At 40.1% G+C, this 17,872-nt stretch overlaps 1 protein-coding gene across 1 annotated transcript in view; it reads left to right on the forward strand.

Annotated features, from left to right (window-relative positions):
* NALCN (sodium leak channel, non-selective) overlaps nt 1-17,872 on the forward strand; it is a 346,536-nt gene that overhangs the window by 152,761 nt on the left and 175,903 nt on the right. The window contains exons 8-10 of the mRNA XM_067536921.1: nt 1,079-1,221; nt 1,341-1,445; nt 4,122-4,208. Coding sequence (XP_067393022.1) covers nt 1,079-1,221; nt 1,341-1,445; nt 4,122-4,208 — 335 coding nt within the window. The remainder of the gene's footprint in view (nt 1-1,078; nt 1,222-1,340; nt 1,446-4,121; nt 4,209-17,872) is intronic.

The following is a 17,872-nucleotide window of genomic DNA, read 5'->3' on the forward strand; positions in this document are numbered from 1 at the left end:
GGCATTCAGTATCAAACTCAGCAAGCTCCATAAGCAGGTCCATAAATGGGACTACTTTATTTCACTTTTTAAATTATGCACGTGCTTATATTTTTGCTGTGAAAGGAGCGATCTGGTTGACTAGCAATGGCTTTAGTCGTTCAAATATTTGACATGAGTAGACTTTCGTATTTAACATTTCGCTTTTCAACTGCTTTCCTTTTTTCTTTATTTTCACCCATTAAATCTCCTTTCAATAGAAATGGTATCCGAAAGTCTGCCAGTAGCCTGCAGAAGAGTGAGCGCTTTCCTCTTCAGATTTTAACATTTGGTTGTTGGATGACAAGAACAAGAGTCAGTTTGCAAAAACTGGCTGCAGACTTGAGGATGCTCTTGGCTCCTAAAGTTTGCAGTTCCTTAAAACTGGGAAAAAATAACTTTTAGCAATACACTTTTATATCAAATAGGTTTCCACACACATGAAACCTCACAATCATCCCCAATTCTCCAAAGACTGAATAATTTTAATTTTAAAATGATTTTGAAAAACATTTCCGTAAAAGCAATGAGACATTAGTGTGGCTGTAAAAGATAGGTGCACTTTTTGCAACGTTCAAGTGCATTTGGGTAAACACTTTAGGATGATTACCTGTACCAGTTTATCCACATACCTTGTTGAATATTTTTGATTACCTAACCTACATTTGCTTTATTAACACAAAATAAATTCAAACTCATTTATCCTACTTGGATGTTCAACAATCCTGATAGTTTAATTCAAATTATCTCACAGATAATACTGAGATTGTACACATTGGGCTGAGTTCTGCGTTTGGAGTCATTTGCGCACTTCCCATTAAAGTAATCCACAGGGCTATGTGTCTGTATCCAAGGGGCAAATATGTCACGCTGTAATATAAAAACAATTTAGATCCAATCATAAGAAGAAATAACATGGAAGTGTGCAAGAAGAGCTACTTTTTTTGTGGGACTTATACCATTTACAAAAAGGAAATGGATGAAAAGTGATTGCTTGCAGATCTTGAAAATGTTTTAGTTTTTTTTTTAAATTTAAAATATTTTCATTTTTTATCAACAGGCACCAGCATATTTACTGTTTATGAAGCTGCTTCTCAAGAAGGCTGGGTATTCCTTATGTATAGAGCAATTGACAGTTTTCCCCGATGGCGTTCATACTTCTATTTCATCACCTTAATTTTCTTTCTTGCCTGGCTTGTTAAGGTACTGTACAATTTGTTCTTTTAAACCTGCCTGGAATATAAATCATGTTAGATTGAATTTCTGCTCTTCTCCACCTGCTGAGCTTCCTGGTAAGCCTTTGCTTTTAATTTTTCTTGTAGAACGTGTTCATTGCTGTCATCATTGAAACATTTGCTGAAATAAGAGTGCAGTTCCAGCAGATGTGGGGGTCCAGAAGCAGTACCACCTCAACAGCTACAACCCAGGTAGAGTGCTGATGTTATAGCTCTGAATACTGAGCTATTGTGTGCACACCTCTGTGTTTAAATTTATTGGAGATTTGTAAACCATAAATCCCTGATCGTTACTGTTCATCTCAGTATGTTTTATATTATAAAGCACATCATTCAAAGAGATTATTTTAAAAACGTATAATACAGTAGGGCATAATCAGGCCAATGTTAGTGTGCATATGTTGATATATACTATGCAAACTGCCCATTTGTCAGTCTTAATTAGAGTCTTTTTATTTTTTGTTTCCATATAAATATTTGGGTTTTGGAATTTGGGCTGTTTTTTAAAATGGTTTCAAGGGAAGGAGTTCTGGTGTTGCAACAGGTGGCTGGAGTATGTGTTGGACGTGGTGGCGCTGAAGTTCAAAAAAGGGTGAGAGGGAGAGGAGGTGGCGTTGAGATGTGGGAGAGAACAACAGTGGAAGGGAATTTAATGCCAAGATATTAAGGTTGGCCAAGGAGGGAGCAACAGAGGCGAGACATGGTCCTGAAACTGGAATCAGTGGTGAGAGGGAGCCACATTAGGAAAGGTGCTGAGTTTGGTTTGGGTGGCAGGATAGAGCCATTGCTAGTGAAAGAGCAGTATGAGGGGTAACTGGTCCAGCCCTAAAATGTCTGCTCTACCATCACAGTGGCTATTTTAAGTATCTAGAACATAGTAATGGCCGTGCTTCTTTAGACCAGTTGTCTATCTAGTACAGTATCCTGTCTCTGGCAGTGGCTAGTACTAGCTTTCTGAGACGAACACGCAAAAAGCCCTACAGAAGGCAGATATGGGAAATCTCCCCATAAGGAAATTTTTTTCCTATCCCCCCATATTCAGATATTAGTTTGTGCCCTAAGAATAAAAATCTCTTCCAAAATTATTTTGTTTAGTATTTTATATTATAACTCTGGAAATTCTTATTATTCATATGAATTTCCACTCCTTTTCTGAATCCTGCTAGGTTCTTGGCCTCCATGATATCTTGTGGCATTGAGTTCCGCAGTCTAAGGGCAGTTTATGTCAGAACATATTTCTTTTTATCAGTTTAAAATTTGCTCCTTAACATTACTATCAACAGGAAATACTTTTTCACATAATCCACTCTTTGCCTATGAAACTCATTGCCATAAGGTTATTGTTGAGGCCATGATTTTAGCTGAAATCTGGCCTAGTCCAAATGTCATTCTAGATGAAGATGGTTCCATCAAAAATAGTATGTCAGTGTACAAATCAAATCTGGCTTTAGTATCTGTCGCGTCCCTAGTTTTAATGCCACAGTCTCTGTAAATTAAACTAGGGTCTGGGTCAGAAAAGTCTCTATGGGGAAACAACAGAAGCTGCCACATTTGAGGAAAATTGAGGATAATAGAAACACTAAGGATAAGTGATCAGACCAGAAGACTATGATCACATTAGATCTGAACACCATCATATCATAGAATAAAAATAATTTGTGGACTGTAGACAAAATGGCTATTTTGCTCAAAAAAGTGATGCTACCTGAAACATTGCTATAATGGGAATCTAGTTTAACAGACCATAAAAAAAAGCTTCTCCTGTTTCTGTATTAGTCATAATTGTCTAGAGGAGCCTCTCTAATACAAAGTGACATATAAAAATTTACCATATTTCTTTTTTGGGGGCATGAAGTGACCTTGACAAAGTTTTCTTCTGCACTTTTGCTGACATGACTTACTTCATTTGTCCACTTGACAAATCAATTAATTTGTTCAGAAAATTAGTCTACAGAAAAGATCACAAAAAAAGTTGGTGCTCAGATGTTTATGGGCTGTAAGTGGTATAAAGGGAGTTCTCTCAGATGATGAGTAAAAGATTAGTGTAGCTCATTGTCTTCAAAGGAACACACACACGTTTTCTGTTAATGGCTTTCAGCACACTGTTTCTTATGCCAATCAACCTACATCTTTTTATGACTTGACTATTGGTAAAAGCTATTTTATATACATATTCTGTTTTCAGAAGGCTGGAGTGAAATCCTGGCCCATTGAAGTCAATGAGCGTTTTGCCAAAGACTACAGTGCAGCCAGAATTTCACTCCACATATTTAATTATACCACTTCAGAGTAACTGTACTGAACTGCTGTAGAGTTACTCTGGATATGCACCAGTGTAACAAAGATCAGACTCTGACCCTTGATGTATTTTTGTCAATAAAAGTACATGGTGTGATTTATTTTTGTTTCCTTGGTGTAAATTCCAAAGAGTTCTGCAAAAGCCATCATGAAACTTGATTTTATCAAAAACATAAGATGGCTGGTTTCTTCTAATTATGCTGAATAGATTTGGAGCTTTGTACTGAGAGATTCCATTAAACAAATTGTGCTGAACAGATCGACTCTGAACTAGTTAGTGTAATTAGTACTAATATATTAGGACCAATTATTAGGTAGACGTAATACGGTTTTTCATATTCTCTGAGTGAAATTCTGCACACTAAAAGTTATTATACCAGCACAACTGTTATTAAAATTGGAGAGTGGTGAGATCTATCTTGCATATTCTGTAACAATAAGAACCATTTATCTTTTTCTTTAAGGGGACAGAGATCAGAATGTGAACAGATGCTAAGCAAAATATATCACAAGCTTCACCTGTATTTATCAGTATGTAAAATGCTTCTGACAAGTATTTTCTCCTTCAAGATGTTTCATGAAGATTCTGCTGGAGGATGGCAGTTAGTGGCTGTTGATGTGAATAAACCCCAAGGCAGAGCTCCAGCATGCCTACAGGTATGGTACTGCTTTTTAATAAATCAATCGGAAGCACATGATAAATAGCATTCTATTGAATTAGAACCTCTTGCTTCAGCTGATGCTGTAGCTTTTTTACTTTTGCAATTGAGGTAGTAGTTTTATTTTGATAGATTGATGTGATTCCATCCTTTTTGTACAACAGCCAGCTGATTTCCATTTATCTATTACCTTGCAGGATGTCAATGACAAGCAAAGAAAATAATGCACAAAATTGTCATGTATAGTGTAGTACTGTCCAAATTGGGTTAAGTTGCTTTCTAAACCCAGAGGAAAACACAATACCTGCCCTTAAAAAAATACATTCTAAAAGTCTGATAAATTCCTGCATATATATTTACTTTATGATGTGGCACTTTATGCAGTTGCACCATTGCTTAAATAAAAATATAAGAGATTGTTGCAATTTTTACAATATATTGAATTCATTGAGTGTGGAGGGATGTGTTTATTGTTTATTCAGTTGTGTTAGGGTTTTTTCCACATTTTTAAGAGACGTAAAATGTTATATATACAACACGTTTATTGACTAAGTGTGTTGTTATTCAGTATACTGATGGGGGTAGAGTTCTTGGGAAAGGTTAGTGAAGATTTTTTGCTTGTATAATTTGAATTACATTTCTTAATACTTTTGTTAGGTTTTCTTAATTCTTCTTTGGGCTCTTTAAATATTACTGCAAACATATAGATTATAGTATTCTTTGAACAGTTAGGACTGTGTTTTGATGAAATTCCATTTATTCATTCACTGATTTATTTATATTCTGTCCGTTTTTGGATTCATGTGGCAAATAGTTCCTAAACTAGAGAATCAAGAATTTAGAATATTATTTCTTCAACAAACCGTGCTCCCTCTCAGAGACAAGGATGAGAAGGTCCATTGCATGGGACACTGGACTGGGACTCAGGAAACCTGGGTTCAATTCCTAGTTGAGCCATAAATTTCCTGTAGACCATGGGCAAATCAGTTAATCTGTAAAATGGGGAAATACTTCCCTTCCTCATGCACATCCTGTGAGGATCAAATGTTAATGATTGTAAGGTGGTCAGGTACTGCTAGGATGGGTTTGCAGGGGCTGTAGCCACCCTAAAATTTGCCTTTGCCCCCCCCACCCCTGTAGTACCCATAGCAGCTCTGAAGGCAGTGCAGAGAGAATAGCGCCTGATGGCCAGACACCCAGCTCCAGCGGAGAAGTAAGCCAGGGCAGGGGTGCCAGAAAGCAGCCTGTGTCCTTACCCACCAGGTCGTGCTGCCCAGAAGGTGGGGAGGGTCTGAGGCTCCCCACAGTGGCCTGGGCTCCTGGGCCCCACCTCCCATGGTCACTGCTCTGCAAAGGGGCCAGCCTCGAAGCTGGGTCTCCCTGCCCAGGCAGCTCTTACTGCCAACACTGCACACTGTGTAGCTCCAGCTTCCAGCCTCCGATGGGGCCAAGGGCCATGGCTTGGGGGGAGAGGAGGAGCAGGGGTGGGACCTTGTGGCAAGGGGGGGCTAAGGCCCACTTCAGTCTGGCGCTGCCCCTGGGTACTACAGTGATTGAAGTCACATAACTAGCCAAATAGAGGAACATAAAGAAAGTTCCTGGTCCTCGGAGTTACTCAGTGAAAGGACAGAAATGTGTAAGAATAAAGTACTCTAGAGGTAGGCCAAGGATTCTAGGCTTTCGTGTGGAGTTTTTAAAGAAGCCTATCTCAGAAACACCATGCTCAATTTTCGGAAGGTTTTCAGAATAGATAGAAATTGGCAATGAGACTTAAGCTCCCCAAGTTACTAGCATTTTGAGGTTTTGGTTTTGACTTGTAAATCCACCCTATAATAGCACTGCTGTTGCAGCATTAACTATAGCCAGGCTTCACCTCTCTATAATGACTTTTTAATTGCATTTTTCTTTGCATCTTTTCATTGTCCCCAAAGATGACCTATGGTCACATTATTTATTTTAACTGTTTCCCATGAATGGCATTGATTACAAATACTGATTTTTTGTTTGTTTGTTCCATTCCAGAGAAATAATTGTTATTATTTCCATTTCGATGTGAATCATTTGTCATAAATGCATGCTGAGGAACCCACTTTCCCAAATTACTTTGCTGCTGTTGTTGATAGAGTTTTAATAGATTTAGGTTTGTTATAACTTCCTGCCCACCATGAATTACTCTTACCAACGTACTGGGAAGTAGTTCTCAGTCTCAAGGATACCGAAAGGCTGAACACGAGATGGCAGAAAAGTCTTTTCTTCAAACTCTGCTGGAAATGGTTTAATCTTTTAATCCCCTTGTTAAAGACACATTGTATTTTTTGTTAATTGTCTGTTAAGAATCATAAAGAACTGGGGTGGGGGATTGACTTTTATTAGTCCTTCTTTCTTTTTGTCTTTCTGTCACCAAAGATACTTTCCTTCTCTGGCACATGTGTAGGAAATGCTCGATGGCATGATGAACTGAAAAGCTTTAACCTGTATGTATCTTCCTTACAACACTAGTCACATCACTAACACCTACGTCAGTGCAGGGATCTTCATTCCTTGCAGTATATGGCATTATGTATTAGTAATGTCATCAGAGTTTTAAGGTAAATACAGTGATATGAACTGGTGTTGTAGCATGTATGCATAGAAGGAAATTATCTTTATCTGTTTTGTTTAGAAATTTATGTTTAGAAGATTATTTTAGCTGCATCATGAGTGATAGATTGATTTTAAGAGAGAGATGACGTCTGGTTCGAAGTGACACACAGAGGACCAACCAGTAGGGAATTTAATTACAGCAGTAATAGCAGGGAATGTAAAATGTTTTTTTTTCCTCTCTTTCCTTTTCATAGCAAATGCTTATTGTTAAATTAGAACAGTGGCCCTAGTTCTAATCTCATTTACACCTATGCAAATCAATAGTCGCTCTAGAAGATTTAGACCATTAGAACACATTCTCATCTCACTTACACTGACTTTGAACAGTTTTATAAGAGAAGAGAATCAGCCCCAACTTACTTAATTGTGTTTCAGCATCTTCTAATATATTTTAAGGGCTTCTCTGTCTAAAAAGTGATGTAACTCAGTGTCTGGAAAATTCCAAGAATTGCTGAGCTAAGGTTCATGGAACTCTCTTTGGCCCAAAGAGTGTACAAAATCCCTCTATAACACCAAAGAGAGACCAGCAGGCAGCACTTTAAGTACAGTATATAAAAGAAGTTTATAAATATATAAGTTATTTCTTTCAAATAACGTCAGTGAGTATTTTTAAAATCCCCCTCGTGGGTGAGAGGGAAAAAAATGCTGTACTGTTTGGTTTGAATGGGTTGACTAGTTTCATCAGAACCAATTTGAATAGTTTCACAAATCCTGAAATTCAAAGAGTGTCAGATTAAAAGAAGCTACATTTTCCTGTATTATAATCTTATTCTAAATTCCTGGGCATGGATAGAGGTTGCATCAGTTCACATGAGTTTATGCAGTTTCTGTTTATTAAGTTTGCTGATTTACTAGGGCTAGAAGTGGGACTCAGAAAAAAAAATGTGGGTTTTGACTTCAGAGACTAAGGAGGGGTATATGTGTACGTATATTGTATAAATTAAAACAAATTATGTTTACATATATTGGTACCCATACTTTCAAAAAAGGAAATATACAAAGCAGTGGGGAAAAAGTTAGGTGGAAAGAGACTGTGTCTGTGGGGAAACTGAGCGTGTTTTTCAGCAGAGGAGCCAGTGTAGGTGACAAGATTTTGCCACCTCATAAACCCAGCTCTACACAAATTCCCTCCTGCAGTTGTACTACAGGACATAATGGGAAGCATTTGATGAATATTTTGAAAAATGGAAACACCAGTCATTTTATGTTCCTGGAGGGGATTGTGGGAAGTGAAAATGCAGCCAGAGCAAAAGCAACTCCAACTCTAAGGCTGTAATAGCAATGATGCAGCAGAATGGTGAGGTGTGAGGTAGGAGGAGGAGGGACATTCCTTTGCCTGGCATACCTGTTAGAATCGGGTGAGGGAAAAGAGAAATGAACAGTTAGTCTCTATTAAGTAGAATAGGCCTCCTGTGACAGTGAGGCAGTCAATTGAATGTGAAAGAGCATTAGGATCTGCTCAGACTATACATCCCTCCCTCCTTGGCAGACAGAAGCCAAGGACAGGACTTGGCACACCTTCCTTGATGGTCCAAGGGCTAGGGAGTGGACTGGGCACTCCCTCTTGACCTGCGTCAGAAAGGTTGGTGAGTACCCTCAGGACCTCCTTCTCACTGGGACATAGAAGGTAGTGATTCAACTTGGGATCTGCTTGCAAACCAGGAAAGAAAGAACTGAATAGAAAGCCTAGAGTAATGTTTCTTCTAGGAGAGCCATATTATTCCTTAGTACCTCCTCCTAGTCATGTATTCAAAATTTCCTAGGCTCTGATGCCTGTGCTCCCACAACCTTGTTTCCTTTGGGAGCTTCTGAGGCACTAGGTGATCATTTTCTCACCCCTGATTTCATCAAAAGTTTCTTTGAGGGGAGTGATCAAAAAATGGTCTTCACCTCCTTTTCTGTAAGAGGCAAAAAGGAAAAATACTTGCTCTCAACTGCATCAGTTCCTACATTAGCCTATTCCCCTGTCCCCCTGAAGGTTTTGAAAGGGTTGGGCATGGTAGCTGGATCTGACAGGACACGACAAGGAATGAGGATGTGCCCCAGTAGAGAAGGGAATGGAAGTTTGAGCCAAAGCAATCTCCTCAGCCCTCCAACCCCAAAACTGCAAATGTTTAGAAGGTGACTTGGTAGGATGGGGTTTATATGACATTCTCTGAGATTTACTTGTGGTGACTAAGATGCATAAATGTTATCAGTCCTGGCCAATCAAACTTCAGGATCTTTGGCTGATGTTTATAGTCCCAATAGGTCCCTGAATTTTCCCTTCTTTACTCCCCACAATTCTTCCAGCATAACAGTCAAATAATTTAGTTAATGCTATGAAATCCATCAGAGGCAAGGTACATTCTTGCTTCAAGATATTATAATCTATCCAAAAGATTGGGTTTGTTGCAGATTTACTTGGCTTTTTTACTATGATTTAGAATTCTGTTAATCGATGGACATTTGCTAGAACTTGTACTGTAATTTGCATTTACAGACTTGTTTAGGGTCATATCAGGGTCAAAGTATTCAATAATGCCACTAAAATTAAGGTTCATCTCAGTTTCCTTTAGAAAACTCAATTTCTGGAGTTAAATATGTCCAGTGTTTCAAATCTCTTCAAGCTGAAAACAGCTATTTAAATTGTCATGTTGTTTTAGTTTATGTTAGCACAATTACAGCAATCAAAATATTTGAAGTGGCAGCAGCATGACTTGCTTAGTGCTCTAGGTCTGATGACAAGTTTGGGCAAAGAACTACAGTGCCTTAGAATAAAACCAGTGTTTTTCCTCCCCTTTTTTGTTTCCCCCTCCCCCACATTTCCCACATTTTAAAAAAAGTGTTTCCCCAAGAAAGGCATCTTTTTACTGTAGTGCTAAAAATAGATCAGGTGCTATCACTCTATTAGCCACTAGCCAATAATATTGGTTCAGAGGAGTCATAAAGTTAAATAAGCACTTTAAAGTATTGTTGATTTTAGTATTGTTGATGCCTCTAGCGTCCTGTTAGTGTTTAAAGTGAAAGCACTCAGGACACATACACTTTACAACATTTTTACACAGAACCCTTAAAATCTCTAAGTGAGTATTACATATTCATATGAGGATTACTCCACCCCAAATATATCTGACAGAAAAAAAAAATCCTGAAAAAAGAGATTTTTCTCCTCTTACTTTCTCGGTTTTCTTGGGCACCTACTCAGACTCCTTTAACTCATATTGAAGGAGTAGAGTGAGAAACACTGCACCTCCATTTTGCTTCATTGTAACCTAAAAAAGTCCTGATGTCCTGATTCTGCAAACACCTGGGGTTTGATTTTTCAGAAATGCATTGTACCCATCAATTCCACTGAGGTCAATGAGAGCTGAAGGTGCCCTATACCTTTTGAAAATCAGGTTATTAATGCAATGACTTCATTGGCTTAAGTGTAGTTATTCATATACTTAAGTACTTTCAGAATCAGACCGTAGATTAAGCCTTTTTTATTCTCTCTCAGTTAAATCTCCATGAACCCTGAAGGGATTGGTTTATGAAGAGGGTCTTGCACTGAATCATGCAGTGTGGTAGGATTTGGAAGCAAGCCTGTTACTGCAGCCTCCCTTGGAGGTTGTAGTTTAGTCATTTCAAACCTCCAAGCACAATCCCTCACAGCGGGCCATTCCACTATCCCCTCACATGCTATGTTATGTCTCTACCATGCCAGCCTGCTCCCACCCTGCCCACTTTTATCCCAGATCTCTGGAGAGAGGGATTGTGTAGCTAGCTGGAGGGAAGACTGGTTGCTGTGAAGGAGGGAAGAGGGTGGCTGGGTGCAAGGAAGAACATTTACTGACTTCTGATCTGAGTGAACAAGCTCAGCCCATGCTATAATCATTCTCGAGCAGAGACTGAAATGTGTTTCTAACCTGAGGTCTGATTTGAGAATATTTTGCAAAGCTTTGTTTTTAAGCCTTTTTTAAAAAAAATGGTTTTTGGTCCACTTCTTTTAATTCTCTCTGTTACAATCTTGACTGTCTCTCAGAGTTTACAGATAATAGACTAAATTCAACCCTCATTATTAAGTGGGTCAAACCTATTAAAGACAGTGGAATTTGGCTTGCTAACACTAAAGTAGGAATTTTGGCCAATATTCACAGTTCTTCTGTCTTTCAAAAACTCACATAATTCCCAGATTCCTGCTGAAAATCTTTTACCAAATTCTTTCCTATCACAAGCCTGTTGAGAAGCAATGTTGGTGCAGTGTATAAAAATTAGAAACCATCATTCCTGGGTACTAATTCTGTCTATTTAAAGGATGTAAATACTAAGGATGGAAGCTACGGGGGTAGTACAAAGGGGGTATAACTAAGAGCAATAGGATAAAATTGAGAAAGGAAAATTTAGGCTGACAGTGAGATGTGGTAGGCTTTGGAATAGTCTCTGTAGGGAAGCAGCTCCTTTACTAACCATCTGGTGAGTCTTTATAAACTAGACAGTACAAAACACCTGAAAATGTACTGCAAGGAATAATCCTGCATCAACAGGGATGAAGTTTATGATATAATCAACATTTTCCTTTTTTAACTTCTATGATTAAAAAAATGAAAATGACAGAGAGCTAACACAAACACAATCTGGTGCTTATCTGATATTTCAAATTTACACTACAGTGCTTAGAATTCCTTCTAATTGTTTCCCAGAGTCAGTCTTTGTTTATTTAATCTCCACCCCATCCTTCGCACACCAAACCACACAAGATCCAAATGGTGTTGAATAAAGCTAGCTTCTGCACTTTTTAGGTTCTGCAACATATTCTTTTGTCAGTAATGCCACCTGCTATGCTTAATCCAGAATTTGGCAATTTGTTAATTTTAGAGTGTTCAGGATTTATATTAGTCATTTCCTTTTCTCCAGCAAAGGGAGTTTAAAAAGCAAAGAATTAGACAAGCAGTAACATTAGCCAACGTGAAGGTGTTTTTGCTACAGTAGAAGCTAGTACTCAACAGAGGTGGCAGAGCTGCTAATGGTACCTGAGCCTCCCACTGCTCTCTGCTTTGTCTCCATTACCTAAAGGTTGCCCAGATTTTCAAATTGAGAAAGTGAAACACTAGGGTTTTGGTGGAAATGGGAGAGATTCACAGGGAAGTAGGAAGTAAAGAGGGACATCCGCCCCCTTTCTGGATAAAAAACAGGGCATGTTATACTAAAGGGAGTAGTGGAAGGAAATACGACCGCCTCTTTCTGCATCTGCTTGATTGTTTTTTCCCTCAGACATGGTCTCTTGTGTCTCTCTCTAGCTTTTTGGCATGGTTAGCCTCGGTATATGTTCTGAGCAGACACCCATTGGACCGGGTGGTCACAGTTCCCCCGCCCGTCTTAGCCTCCCTAAACTGGTGGCAGACTCCCAGGGCAGTGATGAAGGGCGTTCCGTTCAGGGAACTGGTTCCATCAGTCACCCTAATTTCCAACACTTCGGATGTAGGATGGGGAGCCCACATCAGTGCCAACCAAGGCACTCAGGGGCTCTGGTCGGGGAAGGAGAGGCGCCTGCACATCAACATGAAGGAGCTGAGAACCATTCACTTAGCGTGCAAGGTGTTCCTCCGATTCCTGACAGTCAGAGTGGTGCAGGTGCTGACGGTGGGCGGGAGGTGTACTCCTCAGCCCTCTGCGAGGAAGCTATCCATCTGTGGGACCTTGCCGTGAGGCATGATTTCCACCTGATGGCCTCTCATCTCCCGGGAGTGAGGAACGACAAGGCGGATCGCCTCAGCAAGTCATTTCTACCCCGCCACGACTGGTCATTACACCCAGAGGTGGTGGCTATGATCTTCCGGAAGTGGGGAGTTCCCCAACTGGACCTGTTCACATCGGCCCAGAACACAAAGTGTCCGAGGTTCTGTTTGCTCCAGGGTTGCGAGACTGGATCGATTTCCAACGCATTCCTCATCAACTGGATGGGGACACTCATGTACATGTTCCTGCCCATTCCTCTCCTGCTGAAAATAAAGAGGGACAGAGCGGACATTATACTCATCGCCCAGGCCTGGCCAAGACAGCATTGGTTCAGCATCCTGCTGCACCTTTCGATTGCCCCATCCCTGGAGCTTCCGAGGCGGCACAACCTTCTATCCCAGGACCATGGTCGCCTGTTGCACCCAGACCTGGACTCCCTGCACCTCACAGCCTGGAGGCTCTGTGGCTGACGGAGGGAGAGAGAGCCTGCTTGGTGCAGGTCCAACAAGTCCTGCTTGTCAGCAGGAAGCCTTTTACACAGATCGTGTATCAGGCTAAGTGGAGACGGTTTACCTGTTGGTTGGAGTCCTGGGGTATTCTGCCCAGCCTCTCGTCTATACAGGTGATCCTGGAGTACCTGTTCCAGCTAAAGCTCCAGAGTCTGGCACTGGCCTTGCTGAAGATTCACCTGGTGGCCATTTCAGCCTTCCATCAGCCGCTAGAGGGGGAGATCGCTATTCTCCCATCCCATGTCGCTCAGGTTCCTCAAGGGGGCGAAGAGGCTTTATCCGCAGGTCCGCGACCTGGTGCCTCCCTGGGATCTCAGCCTGGTCCTCTCAAGACTCATGGGGCCCTGCTTTGAACCCATGGCTTCATGCCCTCTGCTCATGCTTTCATGGATGGTAGCCTTCCTGGTGGCCATTACCTCAGCTAGGAGGGTCTCCGAGATTAGGGCCTTGACCTTGGAGCTCCCTTATACAGTATTCTATAAGGATAAGGTGCAGTTGAGACCGCATCCAGCCTTCCTGCCCAAGGTAGTTTCCCAATTTCATTGTAATCAAGACATTTTCTCCCCATGTTTTTTCCCAAACCACACAGTTCGGAGGAGGAGAGGAGATGGCATTCGCTGGACTTGAGACGAGCCCTGACCTTCTACATCAAGCGTATAAAGCTGTTCCAGAAATCGACGTAGCTCTTCTTCGCAGTGGCTGACCAGATGAAAGGCTCACCTGTCTTCACCCAGCGCATCTCCTTGTGGATTACATCATGCATCAGGTTCTGCTACAAGCAGCCGAGGGTGCTGCTTCCGGGAACCATCACAGCACACTCAACCAGAGCTCAAGCCTCGTCTACAGCCTTCTTGGAGAGAGTGCCCCTGCAGGATATCTGCAAAGCCTCCACCTGGTCATTGGTGCATACCTTCACATCCCACTATGCCATTGTCCAGCAGGCGAGAGAGGACATGGGATTTGGCAGAGCGGTGTTGAGGGCAGCTCACCGGTAATTCTGACCCACCTCCAAAGGTATTGCTTGTTAGTCACCTATAGTGGAATGGACATGAGCAAGCACTCGAAGAAGAAAACAAGGTTATTTACCAGTAACTGATGTTCTTCGAGATGTGTTGCTCATGTCCATTCCACAACCCACCCCCTGTCCCCACTGCTGGAGTTGGCAGAAAGAAGAGATTGAAGGGGCGTAGGGCCGGCAGCACCTCATATATCGTGGCATGTGCACGGGGCTCCAGGGGACACTGGGGCTGGCCCCATGGGATCTGCTAAGGGGAAAAAGTTCTGGGTAACTATGCATGGAGGCGTGCACACACCTATAGTGGAATGGACATGAATAACACATCTCAAAGAACATCAGTTACTGGTAAGTAACCTTGTTTTTCTTTTTTCTGAACTTAGTAGCACTTTCTTTTTTTGTAAATTATACATGTTTGCAATACAGATGGCAGTAAATAATAAAATGAATTATATACATTTGGTATAACAATAATAAGCCACAAATCACGTTTTCATCATATCAGGTAAAGGCAAACAATTTTTTTGAAAGGAGAAAGAATAATTCATTTAAATGACTTAAATGTAAATAAACGTCTTTAGTTAATGTATCAAATAGGCCGATTAAGTCCACATCAGAAAAGTATATGCTGACAATAGTGATCTTTTAAAGACCAACTTTCAAGATGGGTTTGAGGTACTAGAATGGACCTCAGGAAATCTAAGTGCAGTTCCTTCTTCGGCCAAAAATTTCCTATGTGACCTAAGACAGATCACATAAGGTCTGATATTTTCATATGCTCTGATTACAACACAAATTGTGCCACAACACAAATTGAGCTGCAAATCAGACCCTTAATTCCTCTGTGCCTCAGTCCCCATCTGTAAAAATGGTGAGAATAGTATTTTCCTGCCTCATGGGATGGTGTGAAGATAAATTCACATTTACTTGGTACATGCTCACATACTACAGTAATGGCAGCTATATAGGTTCCTAGGTAGGTGATTTTTATATAATGTGTCTTTCTATCTTCATCCATAATGGTCTCAAAATGTCTAAAGAGCAAAAAAAGTGTATAAAAACAGTGACACCCCAAGCTTTATTTTTATTTGGAGAGATTGAATTTTGCCCACCCATTTACCCTTTAGTTTCACGTGCTTGCTTTGTAATAGATTGGTTTCTTGTAAGCCAAGTCAGGCATAAATTTCTTTAAATATGAAAGTACAATCATGTTCTTAACCAGGCCACACATCCTACTGACATTTAACAAAACACATTTATAATTCATATACTTGTAGCTATAATGTGAATTGTCATTTAATATCATGAAACCTGAATAGAATTTCAAAACTTATAAAATTGCTATTATTAGAAAATGTGTCCAACCGTGGATAAGGAAATAACAGATTTGGCATCTACAGAAACCAACATCATCAGAAAAAGATACTTAAAGAATAAAGCCTTTTTCTTGAAGCAGAGAAAGTAAAGGGAGAAAAAAACCTATAAAATACAAAACGAATGCTAATCTGAATACCTTGCATGTAATTCAGTGTGAGGTGAGTGGTATAATTACACCCATTTTACAGATGGAGAACTGAGGCACAGAGAATTAAGATCAAAAGTATCCACTAATTTAGATGCCCAATTTAAGATGCCTACGACCTGATTTTGCAGAGTACTTAGCATTATTTAGTACTTTATATATCCAGTCATAGCTCCTATTGACATCAGTCGCAGTCATGAGTGCTCAGCACTTCTGCAGTTTGGGCCCCAGCGTCTCAAATTGGGCACCCAGAAAATGAGGAACGCCATCTGTGAAAATTTTGGAATAAGTGACTTTACTAGTATCACCTAGGAACTCTGCAGCAGAGGCAGGGATAAAATCTCATTCTCCAGAGTAGCATTCAGCTTCCTTAACCATGAGACCATCCTTTCTTGTCCTGAAATCCCCTGCCTCATTCACTGCACACCTTCCAACTTTTGCAACAAGTGAAGCAGGGGTCCTACAGACAAGACTCTCCATCAGTACACAACTCTGATTCATCCCCAGAGCAAATCTATCCTGTACAGTGGGTAAGCCAGGGGTCCTATGGAAAAAATAGCATGTGATAATGCAATTAAAGAGAGTTCTGTGGCACTTTAAAGACTAACAAATTTGTTAGTCTTTAAAGTGCCACAGAACTCTCGTTGTTTTTGCTGTATACAGACTAACTCGGCTACGCCTCTGGAACTGCAATTAAGGACTGTATCATAATGCATCTGCACAAGGGGACTGTATTATGTTGCACAGAAAATTCCTAATTTTTTACTGCTTGTATTTGCAACTTTAATAATGTTCTTAACATAATTTGTATGTGTATGTGTGTGTGTATGGATATATTATATGTAATTTTCACCAAAATACTGTTTAAGGTATGGGGCCAAATTTTGCCACTCTTCCTCAGACTGTTACCTAGCATGTTACTCGGTGAGGCTCCAGTTCAATAAAGTACTTAAACACAGACTTAAATCCCATTAAAGCATGTGTTTTGCTGATTTGGGGTCTCAAGTACTGCCACTGAAGGCAATAAGGCTCTGTGGAATAAGGTACTATTTGAGGATGGCAGAATCCAGCCCACAATTAATATTTCGAAGAAAAGAACTGCAGCAACAACAATACAATATAAAGAGCTCTCACATAGTCTTTTTATTTTGAAGAAGGGAAACTATACAATTTAGCTTCCCATTAACCTGACGCTCTAGCAAAATCAAATTCAATTAGTTCAAAATATATTTTGCTCATACAAGAGCCCACTTGATTCTCTGTTTTATTTATGTTCAAACCTCTTTACCTAACAATCCTCTTTTTGGGAAATAATGGAAGGAAAAAAAGAAAAGGAACAAAACAGGCACTGACATACCAGGTTAGGCCTCAGTCCTGCAGTTTGCTACTTTTGGGCAATCTGCTGAACCCACACAGCACCCCAATGGGCTACTTCTTGCAGCACTAGCTCCAGATCAGATTTCTGATAGGAAATCCACAGGGAATTGTGCCTTGGAGAATTATTGCTCTCAGCCCAACCTTTAAAGTCGTTATAGTGGCCTAGCTTCATAGACCTCCAGCAGAAAGGCATCCACATGGGATGGGGAGAGCATGTGAAAGAGGCAGTGTTTTGCCTCTTTTCCCACCTTTGGTTTCACCATGTCCGCTCCCTTTCCTCTCACAGAAGCATAGAAGAGACTATGGTGAAATCATTTTCCTGCTGAACTCAATGAGAGTTTTGCCATTGACTTCAATGGGCAATATTTCACCCCTAATGTTCCAAATACCAAAAAAAAAAAAACTTTTTATGCTGTCTTAAAACAAATGATTGTCAACACATCATAAACCATGGATATAAAATGTATAGAGTTCAAATTATCTAGTAATGTGTGTGTTTTCCAAAATGTTTTTCACTTAAAACATTTACATTTTGTACCTTTGAAATTATGCTTAATGGAAAACAGTGGTTTATTTTTCCAGGCAACCAGTACAATTAAAATACAGAATTTCATCAATTTACTGTAGCTGTATAAAATTCATTTTCACTGTTTCATGTTTATTATTGAACACTGTTTATACAGTAACACTAGCTGGTTCTTAGAATTAATGACAGTGTACTTCAGCAATTCCAAGAATACTTTCGTACCTATTATTTTAATTCTTTCAGTGGAAGGTGTGTTGCTAAATCTCCCCACTGCTTTGAAATTATTAGCCTGTAGGTAGAGCCTTCCAATTGTGGTCCTATTGTATTTCCATGTGATAGTAAGGATTTTGTATAGAAAACAAATAAATAA

This window comes from Emydura macquarii, unplaced genomic scaffold (assembly GCF_026122565.2).
Source record: "Emydura macquarii macquarii isolate MOO-44397 ecotype Brisbane River unplaced genomic scaffold, CSIRO-AGI_Emac_v2 contig_3671, whole genome shotgun sequence".
In the NCBI taxonomy this organism is placed as follows: Eukaryota; Metazoa; Chordata; order Testudines; family Chelidae; genus Emydura; species Emydura macquarii.